The sequence below is a fragment of the Bison bison genome, unplaced genomic scaffold, assembly GCF_000754665.1.
Source record: "Bison bison bison isolate TAMUID 2011002044 unplaced genomic scaffold, Bison_UMD1.0 scf7180017864035, whole genome shotgun sequence".
NCBI lineage: Eukaryota > Metazoa > Chordata > Mammalia > Artiodactyla > Bovidae > Bison > Bison bison.
Window position 1 is genome coordinate 8162375 of NW_011494607.1, and position 25521 is coordinate 8187895.

A 25521-nucleotide genomic window follows, 5' to 3' on the forward strand; every position below is an offset into this window, starting at 1 on the left:
ATTTAAATTATAAATATATAAAAGAATATAGGGGAATGACATAAATCTCCTCAAATACAAATTTTAGATCCAAAGCTTTCACATCTTAATTAAAGTATTAATATACTCACTAATCACTTTTATTATTTATATGAATTAGTAAAACCTGCGTAAAAACTAAAATCCAAGTAGGTAGGAAAGTATATGTAAACAACACGCCAAAATAAGCAAAAAAAAAAAAATCATCGTTTTGTTGTTTAAAATGCTAACACCTTACAGCCATCAAGAAGAAGATATTTATTAAAGGAACACATTACCAACTCTGAAAACTAATAAAGAACAGTTTATAAAATACATTCAAAAAAGAAAGTAATCCACTCCTCCATATGTATATACACAGTATATATAATATGGTATACATATATGATGAGGTTCCCAGGTGGCACAGTAGTAAAGAATCCACCTGCCAATGGAGGAGACACAGGAGACATGGGTTTGATCCCTGGATCAGGAAGATTCCCTGGAGGAGGAAATGGCAACCCACTCCAGCATTCTTGCCTGGAAAGTTCCATGAACAAAGGATGGGCCACAGTCCATGGGTTTGCAAAAAGCTGGACATGACTGAGCATGCATGCAGCCAGAGGCATACATATGTGATATATATACATGGTTTGAATGATGAAATAAAAAGCACACGTAATGCTTTTGTATGAGTTCAGGATAGGGGTCTGCCCTCTCCTAAGTGGATATACAAATATAGCTGTAACACTTCACTTGGATGACAGTAATGGTCCAGATAAGCAGCATCACCTCAATAGGATACCAAGTACTCTCTTCTTTACTTCAGAATTAGATACCCTTCCCAGCATTTTCCCTATCTTTTCTGCCTTCTTCCTCTTCTCTAATCTATATTACTCAACCTAACATTTATCCAACCTATTGTTTACAAAGAGGGGACAACACTTGCTTAAGCTGTGAAATTAAATACACCCCATTAAATACGCCTCAAGGATGACTTTTTCTCAACTTTGGAAGGATGACAATTTTGATACTCAGCAAAAAATACAGAGCAAAACAAAGTGAATGAGAGCTAGATATGAGGTAGAATATGTTCCCTTTATATAATGGCATACAGCTGTTTGTAACAGATGTTTATTGAGGAAATGGTAGTTAGTAAATAACCATGTAGTCCATCTGCAATCTTTTCCACGTCACCTATGTCATCAACAAGGTTGAAAAACCTAAAATGTCAGGTTCATTTATTAGATGAGTTCAGACTCCTATAAAATTACAGTGAAACAAGCAAGGCTTTTTTTTAAGAAATAAAATAATCTAAAAATTATAGATAGAAAGTAAGTTCACCTTCAAATCTGTGTTACCCATGATAAAGGAAGTTCCTAATAGATGTGCTGAATTATGGAGAATAGACTACAGGAAGCACTCAGACTACTGACTTTTCAATAGTCTTCCGTGTTTTGAGTTCTTTCTTAGGTCAAAACACACTGCCAGTGGAGTTATCTTTCAAAACAATTAAAGTATGATCATATCATTAACATAACTAAAACCCTTCAGCGGTATCCTATTTTATACAGAACTGAGCTAAAACGCCTTATTCAAGTAATCTGGCTTCCAACCACCAATCCATTCTCATTTCCTACTACATCCCACATCTCACCACATATCAAGTACGCAAATGTCCATCTAATGCTCCTGACCTCTTAGGCTCACTCCTTCAAAATTAATGGGTCACTTTCTCTGTCTACAACTCCACACTTCAAATGACTCAACTATACCCAGGGTAACCTGGAATATGTTCACCTCTCTGTTACCTCTCATATATTTCCCATATACTTCCCTATTTCTCCCTAATATCTTTGATACTATACTTATGAAACTTTTATAATTATTTCTTTAATTTACATCCCCATTCATAAGTGCACAACAAGTTTCTTTTAATTTTGCATTCAATCTAAACACATATCCTAACAATTGTGTATAATACATGCATATTAGCCTCTAATAAATTGCATATATACACAACTGTATATTATAAAACAGACAAAAACTGAATAACAGATTAAGAATAAATCTTTCTTCTTTTCAAATCCCAATGAACTGTTGAGAAAGTAGCCTTTTTTGGAGGTCAGTACACTAAATCATAAATTCCCTGGAGGCAAGAAATCATGTCCTAGTCTTCTGTGTATTCCTGATACCTAGAATAATACTTGACATACAAAAAATTATCAATGAAATTACTGCTTGACAAAATAGTAAACTAAGGAATTAAAAAGTTTTAAACTATTATCTCAAAAAAATTTTTCTCATAGTGACCTTGATTTGATAAATCAAAATAAACAAAGTGGTTAATCATCAGTGAAAGTGAAAGTCGCTCAGTGGTGTCTGCCTCTTTGTGACCCCATGGACTATACAGTCCATGGAATTCTCCAGGTCACAATAGTGGAGTGGGTAGCTGTTTCCTTCTCCAGGGAATCTTCCCAACCCAGGGATGGAACTCAGGTCTCCTGCACTGCAGGCAGATTCTGTACCAGTTGAGCCACCATGAAGCCCTAAATGAAACCATCAATGAAAGCTCCATGGTAAATTAAAGAATTAAACATATGATGCTTTCAATTATATCTTATTATCAGAAATGTGAAAAATGTGACATTAAAACCAATAAAAAATAGTAACAGGCACTCAATAAATACTTATTGAATGAATGATTATAAACCTAGAGATGAAAACCATGAATTCATCATTTTTACAGCAAAATATAGATGAATTTCCTAAACAAGACACAAAAGCACAAACTTGGAGATCCGGTGACTTTGATTTCACTAAAATGAAAAAAATTCTGTGCCTCAATAGATATTAATTTGGAAAACACATTGTTTGCCACATATATAACTAAGAAAGGATTAGAATCCAGGAAGGATAACTATTAGAAGATTATTTGAACTTGCAATTAAATCACAAAAGAAAAATTCAAGCAAGTAAAAATAAACATGAAATATGCTTAACTTCAAACTTCCCCAGTAGTCCAGTGGTTGGGAACCTGCCTGCCAAAGTAGGGCCAAGTGTTAGTCACTCATTTGTGGCCGACTCTTTGGCGACCCCATGGACTATAGCCCAACCAGGCTCCTCTGTCCATGGAATTCTCCAGGCAAGAACACTGGAATGGGTTGCCATTTCCTTCTCCAAGGGATGTTCCTGACCCAGGGATCAGAGCGGGGCCTCCTGCATTGCAGGCAGATTCTTTACCATCTGAACCACCCACCAGGGAAGCTCAGGAACATGGGTTCAATCCCTGGTGTGGGAAGATCCCACATGCTGCAGGGCAACTAAGTCTGTGCACAACTACTGAGCCAGCACTCTAGAGACAGTGAGCCGCAACTACGGAAGCCCACACACCCTACAGTCCACACTTCGCAACAAAAGAAATCGCTGCAATGAGAAGTCCGAGCACCACAACTAGACAGTATCCTGCTCTACTGCAGCTTGAGAAAGCCTGCACCCAGCAATGAAGACCCAGGGCAGCCCGAAACAAATAAATAGGTAAAAATAAAAATCTGAAAATTAAAGAAAAAGAAATATGGTTAACTTCATTAGTAACTGGGGGAAAACAAAATGATCCAGTTGCCAAAAATCTTAGTCTGAAAATATCAACTGTGATAAAGTGGTACAACTACTCCTGAGGGGAATTTAGCAGCACAACAAAAAAGCTGTAGTCACCAATGCAATCAGAATCTCCACGATGTAGGGATGAGGGACTGCATTTTTTAAAACGCTTCCCAGGTGACCACGGCTTCCCCAGTGACTCAGACGATAAAAAATCCACCTGGATTCTTTGACCTATATGTGGAAGACCTGGATTCAATCCCTAGGTTGGGAAGATTCCCTGGAAGAGGGCATGGCAACTCACTCCAGTACTGTTGCCTGGAAAATGCCATGGACAGAGAAGAGAAGCTTGGTGGGCTACAGTTCATGGGATCACAAAGAGACATGACTGAGCAACTAAGCACAGCACAGGTGATCATATCCCAAGAATGAGAGCTGTCTTAGAGACGCTTGGACACACATGCACAATAAAAGGTATATAAAACTGTTCCATGCAACAGCAGCATAACAGCAAAGTATGGAAACCCAAGTGTCCATCAAAGAGGGGGAAAAGATGAATGCTGTTTATTCACACAATGTAATAAAATACTAATTAATTGAAGTGAGTAAAGGTATTAAAAACATTCATGGGAATAATAAATAGCAACTTCAGGGTAGAAGCTGCTTCTGGATAAGGGGGATCATGAATGGAATGAGAGAGGTTTGCATAAGAAACTTCTACTAAATCTGTAATGATTTAATCCTTATTAAAAAGAAAATGGAGTAAAACTGAAAATGTTAAAACTTTAACATTTAACAAGGAGGCAAAGGAGACAGTGTGCCCCCAATCACAAAGAAACAAGGCCACCCCCACTCTTTACATCTCATTATGGTCCACTGAACATTATCCAAGATTGGTGATGAGAATAAGTCAATCCCGGGATGCATTATTCTTGAGGAATATAGTAGACAACAAAATTAAAATTTGGTTTCTGACCTTCGGTTTCTTAAATTTGAAACTCTGTTTGAAATAGAAATTTAACAAAAAATGAGATATGTAATTGAAAATTTCTGAGAAAAAGTAATCTGGATTAATACAATCCTGAATCTTAATAGTGCAATTTAAAATGTATATCTCCCAAAAAAGAACTTTTAAAAAATTTTGTTACAAATCTTCAAAGCCTTAAAACTTAATACTTTTAATTCCCAAAGTCTTAATTTAAAATGTATATCCCCCCAAAAAGAACTTTTTAAAAATTTTGTTACAAATCTTCAAAGCCTTAAAACTCAATACTTTTAATTCCCAAAGTCTTAATTGCTTAATTGCTGGTCTGAATACTAAGTGATTATGCAATTTGAATAAAATATCTAGAGGAACAACTATACCCTTTCATGGATATACACTATTGAGAGAACTTCTTGCATTTACAGAAGTCATCTTGTACTGCCTAAATAATTTAGTCATTATACCATAATTCAGCATTAACAGGCAGATTATAGATAAGTCTAAAATTGTAGGAAATAGGTAGAGAATATAATTCCTACTTTTTTATTTATTTACAAAAGGTAGTTTTACATTTTGTTTTCTTTCTGCATCTTTCTGCCTCCATGTTATACAACCAACACTCATAGTCAGTTTCTCTCTTTTTAAATGATAGACAGTAATAAAATTTGGAGACTTTTTAAAATCCAGTACAAGATAGCTAAAATTGACAATTTTCCATTTTACAAAATACTATCTTATTTTATCACAATTATACTCACTTGAAGTTCCTAAAGACTTCAAAGACAAGAAATGTGCAAAATGTTAGGTAATATAGAGAAAGAAAAGGAGATGTAAAAGTATTAACAAGGTGTCAAATGAGTAACTTGATAGATTCATCATTTTTCTTTCCTACTATCTCTAAAGCAATCATCCTTTTTATTTGTTAAAAACCAATTATCTCATTGACAATTTTTATTTTATAAATTATAGAAAGTACTTACATTGAATTTAATTATGTCATATATCAAGTATCTAGGAACGGCCTGTCCATTAACTCTGTCAATAATCATTTCCTTGAAAGAGAAAAAAAAAGGTAACTTTATTCATATTTTACTAGCAATTTCTTTAGTTTGATTAAAATATAACAGTCATACAAACTAGTACATAAAGCAGAAATATACAACTTGATGAAATTTCAAAGTGTACACACTTATATGCAAATGAAATCTATAGACTGTCAGCAACTCAAAAAGCCCCATCATGAATATATTCTGTGTTGTAATAAAATCATGACAATATTTCATTATTTTTTTATATGTGAATTACTATGCTACATTTCATGGTATTTGGATTACTAAACAACTATTAGGAAAAAGAGACTACAAATTTTAAATTCCAAATATCAGGAACATTTAAAAAGTTAACTTTGTTAAATCATTATTGTTTTACATTGTGTCATATGCCAATTACTTTAATCATCTATAGGTAATAAACGGTACCCTTATTATAGATTAAATCTCCATGTGACCCATACAGTCTTTCTTGGTTCTGTATCCCTCTACTATGATCAAAGGAACAGTGCAAGAGAATATGATATTATACTCCATTCAGTGAAAAGAAGTTAAATTCCGCACACTGACAGAAAAGAGATAAAGGACACTAAAGGGTAATTATAGGTATAAAAGTAAAATTTTTTAAATTTTATTTCTTAATACTAGGTTTTAACCTAAAATTCTTTTTCTTCCTTCATATTCCTCCTAGGAAAGTAAGCAAGCTACTTGTTATCCAATTTCACGATGAAATATTCACACACAACCATCTAAAATTACAAAGAATACATTGATTTAGGACAGATATATTTTCCAGTTTTAAGGAATTATTACCAATTGGTTTCTTTCTCAAATTTTGTTTGCTGCACTACTGACATTTATTTATGGTTATCATCTTGAATATAACACAACATAAATTACTTTTCTTAAACGGCTTAGTGAAATGTTTTTATTTAAGTATCTGAGAATCCTATGAGCCAACAAGGCAGTACCAATAACAGGTTTCAATTAATCTTTTCAAAAATGGGTGGATGGAAGTTATGTGGACTTAGAGGTTCAGAGAACAGACATCACAGAACTTCCCTCTGAAATTACCTGATGAAATGAGTAAATACATATATTCTTCAAACATTAAAAATAACAAAAAAGACAGTTTGTTACCAGCAAACAAAACAAGTAAAAAGGAATAAACAAACCAGTAAACTTTAAAAACTGACAGCCATGGAAACTACCAAACTTCTAGTAAAACAAAAAGGCACAGCAGGATTCAGCCCCAAGCCCACTAAACCCCCAAAAGCCCTATTCGTAGATGACAAATTCTTGATAACTGTCACTATTACACTCAAATATAGAGGACCAAACTCAGTGGTTCTTCTTGTCTTTTTCCCCTCTTCAGACTGAAGAATAATTGAAATAGCAGAACACTGTAATAAAGGCTACGGGACTCCATGCTAAAGAAACAATCTGAGTTACTAGAATAAACCATGGCTCCTAACTAGCTGAAGAAAACTTTCACCCACAGTTTTTAAAAGAGAATAGAACCCAGGGATTCTAACAAAAACCCAATACCTAGGCTTCATCACAATGTCCCCCATCCCCACAGCTGTCACTATTGCTCTAGGGTACAGAAAAGTGAGTAAACATAAAAATAATTTAAGCCTAAAACTTAGTTAAGAAAACTGAACTGCACTGTTAGTGGGATTGTAAAATGGAGCAACCAGTACGAGAGAAGTACAGCAGTTCTCTCAAAAAATTAAAATTAGAACTACAACAGGACCCAGAAGTCCCACTTCTGGGTATACATCCAAAAGAATTAAAAATAATATCTTGAAGAGATATTTATACACCCATTGTATATATCAGCATTATTCCAACAGCTAAGAGAAGGGACCCAAATATTCATCAACAGATGAATGAATACATAAATGTGGCATGGACAGATAGTGGAATATTATTCAGCCTTGAAAAGGAAATATAGCACATGCTACAACATGCATAAACCTTGAGGATATTATGTTAAGTGAAATAAGCCAGTAATAATAAGACAAATAACACATGATTTCACTTATATAAGGTATCCAAAGGATTTAAATTCATAGAAAGTAGAATGGTGACTGCCACAGACTGGGGATAATGAGAAGCTGTTTAACTTGGTAGACAGTTTCACTTTTACAGGATAAAAAAGGTATGGAGATCTGCTGCACCACAGTGTGCATATAGTCACCACTACTGAACTGGATTCTTTTTAACCACACTTATAAATAAAATTTTAAAATAAATAAATAAAATCTAGTGAAGAAGGGAAAATAGATTTTCTCCTATGATCAAATTTTAGAAACAGGGCCTAGATTTACCCTCCTGTATGAAACAACCTAAGAATGAAAAAAGGGGTAAAGAATCTAAGGTTCAGTAATAGGTAGGACTTACGGTTTCAACAGCTCACAGTCAAAGATGATGCTAAAGACTTGGCATGGCCCAGATATAAGGAATATTAAATTGAGTATTTTGGCAATATTAAGTTGAGTACTTTGAAGAACCAATGAGAGTTTTAATGAGAGGAAATAACCATGGAAAACTTGGGGCCTTCAAAGCTTATCTCAAAGATAACCCATTCTTTGAAATGCTTTTAGGTAAGGCCCACTTGTTTCTAATTATCACAGTACATCTAGGTGACAAAATGTTCTGGAATTACCAGCAGTGGTTGCACAGGGCTTCCCCTAGTGGCTTAGCAGTAAAGAAGCCACCTGCCAAAGCAGGAGAGGCAGGTTGGATCCCTGGGTTGGGAAGATTCCCTAAAGAAGGAAATAGCAACCCACTCCAGTATTCTTGTCTGGAGAATACCATGGACAGAGGAGCCTGGCAGGGTGCGTGGGGTCACAAAAAACAGAGTCGGACACAACTTAGTGACTACACAACAACAATAAAGTCGTCACACAATCTTACAAATACAAAAAACCACTAACTTATACACTTTTAGAATGGTGATTATATTTCAACTTTCTTAATAAAGTTAAATTTGAAAAAGAAATCCGAAAATCAGTTCTTAAGATGAAAGGAAAAGGAAGGAACCTCTGGCATACAGCCTATATTAAATGTGAGCTATATACGTGTTGATTATACACATTCTATAAATACAGCCATAACAAAATGACAAAAGGAAACACATCAAAAGGTTAAAACTTAATCTCGATAGCTGAGTTTTCTTCTATTTTATAACACACAGACTTTCTAAAGTTTTAACAAGCATTCATATACTTTTATAAAAAATTAACAGATGAAAAGACACGTCATTTTCCCAGGATTTTTGTTATTAACTTTAATGATTAACTGTTATATTCTCCTGTTATCCTCAGTATAAAATTGATTGAATTTTACTGATTTGCTTCAAGTGAATTAATGCCGTATTTCTAAACTCCAATTTTCCACATTTTGTAGGTCAAAGAACATAATTTAGAGAGCAAAACAAAAGCCTCAACACTCATATCTGACAGCCAGACAATTAGGTAGTTTGAGTTATTCTTGGATTTGGAATTTTACAAAAACAATTTGCAAATGAAAATGTAGAAGAAACAGGAAACTAAAGAGGGCTGTTTTAATTAACTAAGTGGAAAAACAGATATGGTAGCTATAATTCTGATCCAAGTAAATGACATCATGAATCATATTGCTATTTTTAAATCTCATAAGAGTCTATTATGTTGCTCTCAGTTATCCAAGTTTGGGGTAAAAATAAATAGTATTGCTAAGTTAAATCTGCAGAGGGTTAAACATCTAAATTTTAAGCATTATTTCTACCTGGAATACCCTTGGCTCATGTCCAACCAAAGTCTCTTTCTATAGAAATCCTCCCATAATCTAATGCCAAATCCTTTATAAACCATCTTTAGTTACTAATTAGATATGATTCATTTCTCCTCTAAACCACCCTAGAACTTGTTTTAAATACCCATCGTCAGATTATTGTTTTATTCCTCACCTATCATCCTCCATCCCTCCCCAAAGAAGTACAGTGTCTCCAAGGTGAGGCCTTCTCCTCAATCTTCTAAGCACTGCCTGCACTCTTTGGCACGGCACATGACAGGAATGAAAAACTACACTAAGCTTTGGCAAACACTGTAACTTAAGAGTCCTCCTCTTCCTTTTATTTTATGAATCACAATGCAAAAAAAAAAAAAAAATGGAACTTAGATAAAATGAAAGTAACAATATCAAAATAAATGTTCTTGCTGTCCCATGAACTAATTACCACTGCTGTGGTGTTGGTGATGCAGATTATGGACAGCACAACTCCAGGGACGCCTGTCACATCAACCAGGACAAGAATGGCACACCCTGGAGATGTGCAGTGAACAGTATTTCCAATCTTATGTAGTGGCTCTGTCAACCACAAGGGGTATGTGTGTGCACATGCACACGCGCACACACAAATATGTTAACAAGTTTACGTGTACATGTAAAGTATTTTAATACACACACTGTCAGAGGAATGAAAATTTACTAGTAGCCTCACAGAGTATAGGTAACTCTGTGACTATAGTTACTCTTTGTTCAGTCTCTGTTTGTTGCTACTCAGTCTCAACCAACTATATGAGTTTCTTTCCTTCTTTCTTACTCTGGTACCTGGCCCAGTCATCGTCTCAACCTGGACTGCTATCATCACTCATTAGGCCCCATCGAAAACTTTCTTTGATCTTATGTCCTCTGCTCTTTTCCATACAACCTCAGAACAACCTCAGACCTCACACAACATCCTGAACCTTCTAAGCACTTAAAACTACACCTCACAAGTGACTAATTCAAACCATCTCATTTTCCAATCACAGTCATCCATCTTCTGGCCAGCACAAGCCAATATATAACCAGTAAATTTTTTTTAAAGCATATGAGATAGGGGCAATAAGCATTCAGGTCACTTAGAAAGTGGCACTCCCTCTGTTAAACAAATAAATACATATTTTATGCATGTGTTTTTCATGAGGGTATTTCTATCATTGAGAGTTTAAACAAACATTCACAAGCTACTCCCTAGTCTTCCAATATCTACCTGCTAGTACAACTCCAAACTAGAGGAGCAAATTTCATCTTAAGACAGAAAGCATTCTCATACAAATTCCAGAGACTATTAGTCAGATATAATTTAATCTACCTCGTGAAAAAGGTTTAATGTTGAAAAAAGTGAAGAAATATTAAAGAACATGAGTAGTATCTCGGTAGAAAAGAGACTTAAAAGTTGTGGGAAGTCATAAGAAAGATGTAGAGTTCCTTTTCCCTCCAAAGAAAAATAGTGAAAGTGTGGCAGACAGATAAACGACACAACCAAACAGAGCAAACAGAAACATAAAGAGTGCAGAACCAAGCCTACCAGAGATCACTCTGCAGAGAAAAACACGAGCAGTTTCTTGTTCAGAGTGTAACATACTAGTTCAGCCTACCTTTTCAAATAGCCTTGTTCACCCAAAAGCTAAAAAAAGAATAAAATCTAAGTGGTAAACTTCAGAAGAGCCAGAATATTGGGTATTCTTGCACTATCAGACATTAAATTGTATGCTAAAGTTATCGCATTTAAGTCAACCTAAAACTACCACCGTAAGTCCTAAATATTAGCAGAATAGGAAAATGAATCAAGAAACAAAGATATACGGAAATCCTATACATAATTTAAAAATGACGTATGTAATTTAAAAGGAAAAATCAGATTGGCTGACTGATGCTGGGGCAATAGCTTAGACATTGGGAAATACATAAAACTGTATCCCTACCTTATTCCTTTTATCAAAATATATTGTGGATAGATCAAGTATTTAAATTTACAAATGAAATCATAAGTATTAGAAGGAAATACAGGTGAGTATTATAGTAATTCTTAAGTAAAAATATCTCTTAAAATGGCACAAAAGCCAAATATTAAAAACCAAAGTGTTTAACTACTATATATTAAAAAGATAATAAGAAACTACTGTATAGCACAGGGAACTCTACTCAGTACTCTCTAATGACTTGCATGGGAGAAGAATTTTAAAAACAGTGGATATATGTGTGTGTGTAACTGATTCACTTTGCTGGACACCTAAAATGAACACAGCACTTTAAAATCAATGGTATTCCAACAAAAATTTAAAAAAAAAAAGTGTTCATAATACTTGTGCCACAGAAAACACTAGAAAAAAATTAAAAACACATTTTTATAAAATATGGGTCATAAAGCAATACCTCAATAAACAAAACATCTCATAAACCAGTAAGAAAAAGATGAATATCCAATAGAAAAATGTGTAAAAGATCTGAATGGGCAACTCACAAAAGAAATACCCTAACTCTGTACCATACTAAATACAGTAATAAGTGAAAAATGTTAAACGTCCTTAACAATTCACATAAATTAAGAGGTAAATATCACTATGTATCAGACACTATTATCAGCACTTTATAACCCATCCAACTTAATCTTCACAGGAGCACCAAGAACTTAGCCTAACTTCATTACAGATGAGGAAACCAAGTAAACCATAGGAGGGCCCTCATGTCATAACTTTTGGAGCCAATCAGGCACTATCAGTTAGAGTCAGGGCTCTTAACCACTGTGCTATATATTATCCCCTAAAATGAAAGAGTCATTTAAAATTAGAAGATTTTAAATTTTAAAAACCCAGTATACAGATCCTTTACATATGGTTGGCAGAACCATACATTTGTTCAAACTTTCTGGAAAGAAGAGTGGTAATCATACATGTCAATGTTTAAAATGGGCAATGCTCTCGAATCCAGCATAGTCCCCACAGTACAGTATAGCCTGTTACTGCCCCTTCCCTGCAAGGACTGCTCCTCTTGTACTACAAGTGGTACTGCCACCAATGAGCTCCTGGCCTCCACCATCATTCTTCCTTGGATTTACACGTTACTCAGACCAGGCCCTCTGGAATCTTCCCTGGGACCGATATATGGATACTAGGAGAAAAAGTTCCCTTTCTGCTTGGGTTGCAATGTAACTCGCCTCCCATGTGGAAAGAATCTGCATGCAATGAGAACAGACAAGTAAAGCAAACAAACAGAGAGAAAGACAGTGCCTGGCCAATATCACTTGAGTCCCCAGATCCAGTCTGAAGCAAATCAAGCTGAAATCTAATTATTTGTGACAATTTAGTTCTTGTTTCCTCAGTTACTTTAAGATGGACTTCAATTACTTGTAATCAAAAGATTTTTAAATGCATATTACAGTCTCATTTCTAAGAATCTTAATTATAAAACTGCACAATTGTGAAAAGAAAAAGGTATAAGAATATGCATTCTAGTGTGTCTTTTAATACAAAAAGCTACCAAAAAGTCTAAATGTCCACCAAAAAAGGACTGGCTGAATTAATTATAGAATTGTTTGCAAACTGGTCTGATTAGAGTCACTTGGACACTTGAAGCTGACAAGTGCATAATTCCAGCGGATTTGTGTTGTTGTATGGCAGAAACCAACACAACGTTGTAAAGTAATTTCCCACCAATTAAAAAAAAAAAAAAAAAAACAACCTACCTTGGCCCCAGGGAGAGTCTAATTCACTAGGTCTAGGACAGGTTATCATATTTTTTCCACTATTATCCCCTATCATTTTCATAATCAAGATAGCCTGAAAACCCCAAATTATAGTGTTTACATATATAGTGGCCTATTACTCAGACTTTTATATGAAAAAGGTCCAAAATATATTGCTAAGTAAACAAAAGACAAGTTACAAAACCCATTCAGATCTTTTCATACAAAATTATGTAATAACTATCCATGCGGGCACATACTTGACCAGAGCACTCATTTTCAACCAGAGCAGAGGTACCTGTACTCAGAATCTTACTGGGACTGGAAGGAGTCCCAACTTCCCCCAGAGATCCTGATACATGTACTGTTTAAGAATCTCTGTTCTGAGTTACTATTACTAACATGAACATGAATCCTTCAAAAGCAAGTGTCAGACTGAACGTTTTGGCACACAGGAAAGAAACTCTGGAATAATGTTTATCAAAATGATAACAGAAATTACTTCAGTAGTGTGTATTCAGCTGATTTTTATCAACTTTTTTGTACTGTTCTGTATTATTTCAATTTTTATTTACAATGAATTAATACTTTTAAAATCAGGGAAAAGAAAGCTATTCATATAAGAGAAAGATAAAATATTTTTAATCAAGTAATTTTATGATTATTAAATATAGATTTTCTGAATGGGAAAATTCTTAACAGTTTCCAAAATTCAAATGTAGAAGTACAGTGGCTACTTTCAAAGGCACAATCCTCTTTCAACAAGAACTATCAGTCCATATAGCTAAACAGCCAAAGGAAAATGTGATATATCATTGTGTTCGTGCTCAGTCACATCCAACTATTTGTGACCCGATGGACTACAGCCTTCCAGGCTCCTCTGTCCATAGAATTTTCCAAGCTAGAATAATGGAATGGGTTGCCAGTTTCTCCTCCAGTGGATCTTCCGAACCCAAGGATCAAACCCACGTCTACCGCACCTCTTGCATTGCATATGGATTCTTTACTACTAAGCCACCAGGGAAGCGTGATATGTCATATCACACAATTAAAATTCGATCAACAAGTAAAACCATAAAATAAAATGAATCTTTTGCAATAAATTTTTTTTTCAATCACAAAGAACAAAAAAATTAAGATTTAATTTTGCTTGCTTATTCTGTATCTAAGACAACAATCAAGTGACAGTAAGTGTAGGAAATGAAATAAATGAAATTTAACATCTTAGTAAAAACTAGATTCAATTTTTTAACTGTCAACTCTATATCAATAAAAAGTTTTTAAAAAACTGGATCTAATTCTAAATTTCATGTTTAATTATTAAAAATACACATTTACTTGCACAAGAAAGAAAAATAGCAATGTTTGATTTTTTTAAAAAAGATAAAAATATGACTTACCCCATCTAACAGAGTATTTGATAAATGCATACGGAGATCTTTACGAAATGGAAATTCCAGATTTGAAACATGAAACACTGAATTATCTCTATCAATCATAAAAACTTCATTTGTGCCATCAATCAACATCATATACCTGTAAATGAAACATTAAGAAAGTAATATTAACAGTATAATTCAAGAATAGGGTCATAAGAAATAACAGTTAAACTGTTTTTCCTTAGACTTGCAATAGCTACCTGGAATAATGTTCACCAGAGTGCCCCCTCCACCATCATTCAAATTAAAGTACCATAAATAATAAATGTTTTTTTTTTAAGTTTTTGCTTCCTATAAAAAACACAGGGTATACAGAAATCAAAACTTTTTATGGAAACAATGTGATATTCAAAAGCAATCTTATAACCCATCTTAGGAGAGAGGCATTCTCTAATTTTTATTAAACTTCAGACGTCAAAGTTTATAAAACACACAAACACACATATATGTAATTACTGCATTTTACTGGCTCAACAGCTATACGGATTAGGTGCTGCTGTCTCCACTTTGCAGTAGGAAAAAAGAGAGTAAGTGATAAACAAATGCCCAGACTTCAGTGTATCCCGGGTACCTTCTACCATACAACAATGAGCAGAACAGCTAACCCCTTTCTTTGAATTAATATAATGATAAAACCAGATCCCACCATTTCAGGAACAACTATCATTCATTACTATCGAATTAAAATATTTTTTAACACAAGTTCATAAAAATTTTCATTAGTCAATCATTTCATTTCAGAAAGTGAAGAAGAACTAGAGCCTCTTGATGAAAGTGAAAGAGGAGAATGAAAAAGTTGGCTTAAAGCTCAACATTTAAAAACTAAGATCACAGCAGCCGGTCCCATCACTTCATGGCAAATAGATGGGGAAATACTGGAAACAGTGGCTGACTGTATTTTTTGGGGTTCCAAAATCACCGCAGATGGTGACTGCAGCCATGAAATTAAAAGACGCTTACTCCTTGGAAGAAAAGTTATGACAAACCTAGACAGCATATTCAAAAGCAGAGACATTACTTTGTCAACAAAGGTTCATCTAGTCAAGGCTATGGTTTTTCCTGTGGTCATGTATGGATGTGAGAGTTGGACTATTAAAGAAAGCTGAGCATCGAAGAATTGATACTTTTGAACTGTGGTGTTGGAGAAGACTCTTGAGAATCCCTTGGACTTCAAGGAGATCCAACCAGTCCATCCTAAAGATCAGGCCTGGGTGTTCATTGAAAGGACTGATGTTCAAGCTGAAACTCCAATACTTTAGCCACCTGATGCAAAGAGCTGACTCATTTGAAAAGACCCTGATGCTGGGAAAGATTGAAGGCAGGAGGAGAAGGAGATGACAGAGGATGAGACTGTTGGATGGCATCACCGACTCAATGGACATGGGTCTGGGTGAACTGAAGGAGTTGGTGATGGACAGGGAGGCCTGGCGTGCTGCAGTTCATGGGGTCGCAAAGAGTCAGACACGACTGAGCGACTGAACTGAACTGAACTGATCTTCCCCGATGGCTCAGACAGTAAAGAATCCACCTGCAATGTGGGAGACCTGGCTTGGGAAGATCCCCTGGAGAAGCAAATGGCTACCCATTCCAGTATTCTGGCCTGGATAATTCCATGGACAGAGGAGCCTGGCAAGCTACAGTCCATGGAGTTGCAAAGAGTCGCACATGACTGAGCAGCTTTCATTTCACTTCACTTCATATACATTAAAATGACTTTGGTCATTAGTCATCCTTCCAATGACCAAGTTACTGTCAATACATTCACTGATATATTGATGTAAGTTACTGTCACTGACTCCCAACTAGTGGATCATCAAGAATGGAGCACTACTGCACACCATATAAAAAAATGAAGTCCAGATGAATTCACAGTTGAGGAAATTACAGACTGACAGGCTATACTACCAAACAGAGAGCAGCAAGATTTGGGGTGAAAATGGAGATCATATCCAGGCACCAAACTCTTCAAAGAATGAGAAAAAATTGACAGCAATAAATTAGAAAGTTGAAAGGCATGAGCTTCAAAGGAACAGAAGAATCACTGTGTTGTCTGGTTTGTTGTTAAATGAAACAGTGGAAGAATAATAGTCCCGATGTACCACTGAGAATGGAAGGAATGTGGATCAAGTCGGTCTAATCTCCTACCCATGAGGCAGATGAGAAAAAAAGCAGCAGCAACTGAAAGATGGGAGCTGAATCAAGTTAAGGCCAGGGGATAGAAGAAACATTCAACTGAAGATGTGGAAGCAAACATACATGGAGGCTATTGTTCCAGAAGATAACTTGTTTCCCATAAACAAGTGTTCTAAGAAAACAGAGAGATGTGTTCAGCTGAGTTGCTCAGTCGCGTCCGACTCTTTGCGACCCCATGAATTGCAGCACGTCAGACCTCCCTGTCCATCACCAACTCCCAGAGTTCACTCAGACTCACGTCCATCGAGTCAGTGATGCCATCCAGCCATCTCATCCTCTGTCGTCCCCTTCTCCTCCTGCCCCTAATCCCTCCCAGCATCAGAGTCTTTTCCAGTGAGTCAACTCTTCACATGAGGTGGCCAAAGTACTGGAGTTTCAGCTTTAGCATCATTCCTTCCAAAGAATACCCAGGGCTGATCTCCTTCAGAATGGACTGGTTGGATCTCCTTGCAGTCCAAGGGACTCTCTAGAGTCTTCTCCAACACCACAGTTCAAAAGCATCAATTCTATGGTGCTCAGCTTGCTTCACAGTCCAACTCTCACATCCATACATGACCACAGGAAAAACCATAGCCTTGACTAGATGGACCTTTGTTGGCAAAGTAATGTCCCTGCTTTTGAATATGCTATCTAGGTTGGTCATAACTTTTCTTCCAAGGAGTAAGCATCTTTTAATTTCATGGCTGCAATCACCATCCGTAGTGCAGTGATTTTGGAGCCCCAAAAAATAAAGTCTGACACTGTTTCCACTGTTTCCCCATCTATTTCCCATGAAGTGATGGGACCAGATGGCATGATCTTAGTTTTCTGAATGTTGAGCTTTAAGCCAACTTTTTCACTCTCCTCTTTCACTTTCATCAAGAGGCTTTTTAGTTCAGGAGAGGGGAAAGGGAGGGCTGATTAAGGGAACAGAAGTGCGTGACAACAGGCTGAAGAGCAGCAAAACAGACCAAAGGGGCAGACATTTGGGGACTGGACTGGAAGCATGCTGTTACTAGTGTTTTCAAAATAATTAGTCCCAGCAGGCCCCTGGGGAGGAGGTGGAGGACTCCTGCCCTTGCTACATATTAAAAGAGCGGCAGCCCTCGGAGATAAGGATTGTGAAGACTCAGGCTGCACTTGGAAAAAGAAAATCAGCCTCCGTCTAGACTGACAGTGCACCTGAGAGACTCAGACCAACTGGAGGGCCAGCAGACTGGCCAACAACAGCAATACGTAGCTCCCAAAGCCCTCCTGCACGTGCTTTCCAAAAGCTGCAACTCCTGGTAGAATCTAGTCTTCTTGAAGAAGTCAACCTTGCCCTGGGTGGTGTTTCAAAGAGAATTTAAATCAACATAAGAACAGGTCAAGTAAAAAGCCTTCTGATACCTGCAAAAATGGTACTGAAGGCACAATCTATCATATTGTTTAAAGATCCAGACCAGCACTTTGCAAAGTTTATTATTAACTTTTAGTATTTCCCTGGCAAAATAATCAGGAACATTTAAGGTTGTAAGAAAACATACAAGGAATTACTCAGTTTCCAAGTTATTAAACTTTTCCTCCAGTTTAAAAAAAAAAAAAAAAACATAGAAAAGCCTATTAATTTAACTTAGCCCATTATTTCCTAAACTTATTCCTGATATCTGTTAATATCTGCAGAACTAGTATTCCATATTTACAATCTGAGAAAAGCTGGCTTACACTAATGAATTTCAAAATTCAGAAAAAAGAAATAGTTTACCTCTTCTGATCATATGATGACAACAGAAATTATATCTCCCTTTTTGAAGGTTACCCAGAAGTTCAGAATTAAATATAATGTTAAAACAGAGTAAGTATTAAATCCTAGGGTGCTGGTACATTTGCTTTTTCTGTCATAATTATTCTCTATTCATTTTTTTAACAAATTTGAGATAAGTATACACACACATAAATATATATGTATATACATCTTACTATCAGACTTTGCTTTTTACTTCAAAATACTATCTCTGTATACTTATGCATAAACAGGTTTAAAAGACCAAAGAAGAAAGGACTTTAGAAGATGGAATTCACTATAAAAGATTGTTCATGGGAAACTCAGCATGCATCTACAGATATATCATAGAAATTATTTAGCAGTTGGTATTCCAGGATTCTTCTGCACATATAAATTTTCAGGCTTTAGAACAAAAGTTTCTGGGATGCGATTTCTGGTTTGAATTCCAGTCATTTCAAATCACATGTTCTTTTTTATGTGATACCCACAAAATGTAAGAAGTTATTTCATGTTAGGGAAGAAACAAGCAATGTGGAAATATTTTCATATCACTCCAAAGTCTCTGAATGAATAGATTCTTTAAACAAATGAAACCATCCCATGTACCATCAGATGCTGGCATAGTACATAATGATGGTTCTACCTTCAGTGAAAGTGGATCACTAATGCAATATGATTTCTTATTAATCATGACATAACTTCAACTGCAAATCTAATATACAGGATTACTAAATTATTTTTATAATATCCATTCTTATTAAAAGACAAAACTTAGTAAGAAGTTTCACTGAACTAGAAAGCACTGATTCATTTTTTATATTAAAATATATATACCAAAGCCATATAAATAACAGCAAAGCCAAATGCATTTGTTCACTCATTCAGGCCATGCCACAAGGCCTGCATGATCTTAGTTCCATGACCAAGGATTGAACCCATGACCCTTGATGTGGAAGCGCAGAGTCCTACCCACTGGACCACCAGGGAAGCCTCGCATAAACTGTTTCATGGTATATACCCTTCGAGACAGTCACTGAGACGTGAGACAGCTATTCAAGTAAAACCACCAACAGCATATTAATACAATTCAGGAAGTACATAATTAAAGAAAAGGAAAACTGATTTTAAAAATTGGTAACTAATAGCATCTTAAGAATTTTAATTCACACTTCTAATACTCTCAGGGTAAAATTGTCTTTAAACATCTTATAATTTAAATTTATCACTAATATCCATTGATACAGAAAGAGATTCACAATATATTAAATGAAGAAAGAGCAACTTAAAAATCAGAATGTATGAGTACAAGGGGTAGGGAGTTAAAACTCTGAGTAGTAAAACAGACAAGAAAGCCTATACCAAAATGGTAAGAACTGTCATCTCTAGGTAGAATTATTAATGATATTTGCTTTCCTCACTATACTCTTTTGTACTTTTAAGAAATATAAAAAATAAGCACATATTGCTTTTTCAAGCCAGGGTGGGGGTGAAAATTAAAGCTACAAAAAAAAACAAAAAATAGAAATACAGTCTAATTACAGTCTAAACATTTTTCCCTGGGCAATAAAATAAGATGGGATGTTAAACCTTGGTCTGACTCTTTGTGAATTCTCTAGGCCAGAATACTGGAGTGGGTAGCCTTTTCCCTTCTCCAGGGGATTCTCCCAACCCAGGAATCGAACAGGGGTCTCCTGCACTGCAGGCGGATTCTTTACCAACTGAGTTATCAGGGAAGCCCAGTCATACCACAGCAGCTTCAAAATTAGCAGGTATTTCTCCTCTCCTATATAAAGCACTCAAAGTGGGTAATAAAAACAGAAAAGTTGACTCATTTCACCATCTCTATCTACTTTTACCAATTCCCATCAAACTAACTATAGTTTTTTCTTTTTAAAGGATTAACCAATTAATTTTTTTAAATACTTACTAAAGGGTCAACCAGGTATCATGCACAGATGCTAGAAATATAATAATGTAAACAGCACAAGTTCTTCATCTAACTTCATATGGTTTTATACCTTTAGCAAGAAAACAAGGCATTAAACAAATAATCCCAAACACAGTAAGTACTCATAAGATGAAGTTGTTGTTGTTCAGTTGGTAAGTCGTGTCTGACTCTTCTGCAACTCCATGGACTGCAGCCCACCAGGCTCCTCCGTCCATAAGATTTTCCAGCCAAGAATACTGGAGTGTGTTGTTGTCTCCTTCCCCAAGGGATATTCCACCAGACCCAGGGATTGAACCCTCATCTCCTGCGTTAGCAGGCAGATTCTTCACCAGTGAGCCACCAGAGAAGTACCAAAGTGAAGCACATGATGCTATAGGAGCACACAAAAGGTACAACCTGTCAGAGTTCAGACATCAGGAAAGGATCCCAGAAGGATTCTCAAGTAGCTGATGGTAACAGCAGGTTATAATCACTTAGTGAGCAATGACTATGCACAAAGGAAAGTCAAAGTACTTTATGTTAACTCAATTAAGTCTTAAAACAATCTGACCATGTAGAGAAAATTATTCTGCCTGTATTCCTGATGAGGAAACTGAAATCACACTCAGTAACCTGCTCAAAGCCATAAAGATGGCAAAACAGCAAAGCTGTTATTAAAACCTAGACAAGAGCCTATCTCAACAACCTCTATAGTATCCTGCCTCTGACCTGCGTTGTGCAGGAGTTAACTGAACACATATTGTGGGGTGGGGAGGGAAAAGGGAAGGGGAGAGGAGTGTGTTGTGAGAACCAGTGCTTGGTACACAGTCTGCCAGGGGCAATATCCTTGAGACAAAAACAGAAGGTTCATGCTCTGGCAACAACAACAAATTCAGAATATGGAAGCATAGAGAGGAAGAAAGATAACTTGAGGCTACAGAAGTAGTCAAGGACTCAGTGATTAATGAAAACTATTTTTAACTTTATTCTAGAAAGTGGAAAATCCCTCTTTTGAGACAAACAGAAACCATAAAGGGTAATTCAAACCCAAGAGGTGTGATTCAGGAAACTGGTTACATGATATTGGGAAGATGAAAAGGTAAGAAGGGAAAATGAAGGTAATCAAGAGATGCGTAACTGCAGGAGGTACTCTACCCAGAGGGCTATGGGAACAAAATGGAAGAGGCATGTTAGCAGAGGCCAGGAGTTTGGAGGATGGGCACTGTGAAACATGGAAGAGGTGGGGAGGTCAATGGAGCTCAGGACTCAAAGCTCTAAAGTGGCACCAAATGGCTAAGACCTGGACCTCTAAGGAGAGGAGCCCAGCATCTCAAGTTTCAGTCTCTATGGAGGAGTACAGAAGGAGGATGCTCAAACTGCTGAGAAGACACAGCGTTGTGGGTGAGGAAATGCAGGTGGCACTCCTCTGCCTAGAATGCACCTCCAGCAGCAGGCATGTCTGAGAGGGAGCAGTACCGGTGGTGCTGAGATTGCTAAAAGAAGCTGGGAGTGAAGTGAAAGTTGCTGCCACCTGCTGAAGGGATAAAGAAACTAACACTAGGGAAGTCTCTTCTCTCACCTTCCAAATTCCTGCTAGTGCTCCCCATGGTAAAACTCAACAGGACGCGAGCTGGCAAGGAAGTCTGAGAAACAGTTTGCACAGTTTAAAAGGGTGGACTGGGAGCTCAGAAACAGCAGGTGAAGAAACAGCAGACCACTGAAATGCTTTTAGCTAAGTAATAGCACAATCTGACCTGCATTTTTCAAAGTTCACCCCTACATTATGTGTACTCCTATAGGGTAGGAACCAATCTGTAGACCAGAGAAAGTATGAGGTTTTTACAGTACCCCAAGTGGGAATGCAGTGGCAGTGATAACTTAGAGGTGTAAGTGGATAAATTCAAGACATGAAAGAGGCAGGCTGACAGGATACTATGCTCCTGACAGGCAGTGGGGCTGAGGGGCAGAAGTCGAGGAGGACTTTCAGGCTTCTGGCAGGAGGAATGGGTGCACTCGATTTATTGATCCATGGAGCACTGGAGGAGGAGTCGCTGTTCAGTTTAGTGGGGTGGAAGTGATGGCATATGGACTTGGAGCTTTTCATTTTTATACTAGAAACAAAAATGCCCTGATTTTTCTATCCTGTGTCTAACAGGTTGGAGGCAGAATCTAAGTCAGACAACCAAATGCTTCCTTTTCAAAACTTTTAACTTGAGTGACAGTGAGGCACAGGAATAGCTTAAAAGTGACTCAGAGTGACGGCAGAGGCATCATTAGCAAACGCCAAAGGTGGCTTCCTCTTCCAAGTGTTCCTGTGCCTGACCTTGGCCCTGGTCCTTGCTGCCTGGCCTCCCTTGGTTCTTACCCATTTTCTGAGACTGGTTCTCCTCAGAGTCAGCCTTCTAACATATCCCTTTGCTTACATGAGCCAAAGTTGATTTCTACTGCTTCTAGTCGATCTAATGCTAATGGATATGCTGGGTTTTGGGTTGCTTTTTTTTCTTTTTTTTCCATTTTGCCTATTATATACAGTTGAATTCACATAAGTTAAATGTGCCCATGACGGAACCCCACTGCAATACGTTCCCCAACCTATCCTTAATACAAACGGTTACATGACACTAGCTCTTTACACAATAACCTCAGGCCAAAAGATATGCCATCTATTTCCTGTCCTTGATAACTATACGTTAAGCCCAAAGTTTATCTTCCCTTGTATCTTTTCCTCCCATAAGAATTCACTGCCAAACCTCTACTGTTTCTATACCAGCTACGCTGCCTCTCATATCTATTCCCAAAAGGACTGGTATATAGTCCCTGAAACCTAATTCTCAAGATTGCAGAGAAATAAATTCCGCTATATTAAAATTTCTTATAAAGAAAATTCACAGTTTAGAGTCACTTCCCCATATACAATTATAAACCTTCCTGACATAAGAGCAGTTAGTCAGACTCCCCCACGCCCACCAACACCTGTCAGACCTTACTTCAGAAACGATACAAGAAAAGCTGACCTGCTAAACTGCAGCTTTCTTCCTTCCTCATGCGGGCTTATGAACACTTTGCCTTTTCCTCTCACTAGCTCACCGCTCAGTACATTTGATCTCTGGTAATTTCTTTTGCAAAGTATATCCATGTCCTCTTTAAGCCATTTTGCCCCATTTCTTTCAACTCTTAAAGAAAAGGGAAATGTATGTTATGCATATTTTACCACAATTTTTAGAAATGAAAAACAAGAAGTTACAGTCATGAGTTTTCACCTAGACCAAATAAAAAATCAGTGTCACAGAGTCCCTTTCACAATCTCTATCATACTCTCAATCTATCTCATCTTACAAAAATGAAATCCATTTTCTCAAGAGAGTTTTTAAATGAGTCAAAACAGAGTTTTTATAAATGTCTTATATTTGTTGCAATATAGTTTGTTTGGTTACCTGTGTTGGAACAGTACATCTTGTCACTTTTCACACAGTAAGTAACTTACCTACCTTAAAAGCAAGCTTTATAGGCTAGGCTTGGAATCTAACCACTATTAAGACTAGAATTCTGTGGAAACACAACCTAAAGTCTACCAACTTAAATTAAGGAATCTCAGAAAAAGGTTTCAGATAACTTAAAACATCACTGTTTGTACTGCTTTCACAAAAAGACCAATATTTGATGATAAAACAATCTAATCCTACACATGAGCTTTACTTCCAAACATAATGGCTATAATCTGCTTATCTGACACAAACATTTCAACCTTTGAAAACAAAAAGTATCTGAAGGAAAAGTATAGCTTTACCTAATCTCACCTTCCTAGAAATTTAAAGAACTCAATTAAGGTCATTCCTATTTTCACATTAACAAATTAAAGAGAACATACACACAAACAGTAACACTACCACCTAACTTTTTTTTAAATGTTTTATTTCTGCTGTTAACAATCATTGAAATGAAGACACGGTCCTAACATATTCTTCACATAACTGGGAAGACATAGTTCATAAAAAACTATTAAAATTCTCAGACTTCGCTGGTGGATTAAGAATCCAACTGCCAATGCAGGGGACATGGTTTCAATCCCTGACCCGGGAAGATTCCACATGCTGCGGAGCAGCTAAGCTCGTGTACCACAACTACGGAGCCCGTGCACTTAGAGCCTGTGCAACAAGAGGAGCCACCACAATGAGAAGCCCACGCACCACAACTAGAGAAAGCCCAGGTGCAACAAAGACGTGTGCAACCAAAAATAAAGATAAATATTATTTAAAAAGGAAACTATCAAAATTTTCATTCAACATTATAGAAGATTCCAACCCAACAGGTATTTTTACCTTGATGTATTGATTCTAAAAGCACAACAGACTTCTTTAAAAGGATTAGCTTAGCTTCTTTATACTCTTCATATCACATCAATTTAAATTCATGAAACAGATGTGATTAAAGTTTTATAATCTTAAATTCACTTTAAGCCCACAGCTTCAATCTATTACATGATCACTTATATACACATGGGCTTCCCTCGTGGCTTAGAGGTTAAAGCATCCACCTGGAATGCGGGAGACCTGGATTTGATCCCTGGGTCAGGAAGATCCCCTGGAGAAGGAAAATGGCAACCCACTCCAGTACTCTTGCCTGGAGAATCCCATGGAGGGAGAAGCCTGGTAGGCTACAGTCCATGAGGTCGCAAAGAGTCGGACAGGACTGAGCAACTTCACTCTCACTTTATATACACACAACAGTAATTAGACAGACAGCCTGTATTATTTAATTTTAAATTGCAAAGCCCATTTACTTCCTCTCCAATTTAAGTGTTAAACTTTGATCTTAACATGTTAACTGCAAATTAAATGGCAGGCCAAAAGCATAAGACAGTTTGAACAGTTTGCCAACCGGTCTCTTGAGAAATCTGTATGCAGGTCAGGAAGCAACAGTTCGAACTGGACATGGAACAACAGACTGGTTCCAAATACGAAAAGGAGTATGTCAAGGCTGTATATTGTCACCCTGCTTATTTAACTTATATGCAGAGTACATCATGAGAAACGCTGGACTGGAAGAAACACGAGCTGGAATCAAGATTGCCGGGAGAAATATCAATAAC

The 25521-nt window shown here is 36.7% G+C and overlaps 1 protein-coding gene across 2 annotated transcripts in view; it reads right to left on the reverse strand.

Annotated features, from left to right (window-relative positions):
• RNGTT (RNA guanylyltransferase and 5'-phosphatase) overlaps positions 1-25521 on the reverse strand; it is a 240518-nt gene that overhangs the window by 145111 nt on the left and 69886 nt on the right. The window contains exons 9-11 of one of the 2 annotated variants that reach the window (XM_010834696.1): positions 23447-23605; positions 14530-14665; positions 5563-5634 (exon numbers count right to left, since the gene is read on the reverse strand). In XM_010834696.1, the coding sequence (XP_010832998.1) occupies positions 5563-5634; positions 14530-14665; positions 23447-23605 (367 nt within the window). The remainder of the gene's footprint in view (positions 1-5562; positions 5635-14529; positions 14666-23446; positions 23606-25521) is intronic. The other variant, XM_010834697.1, reaches the window with a different exon arrangement.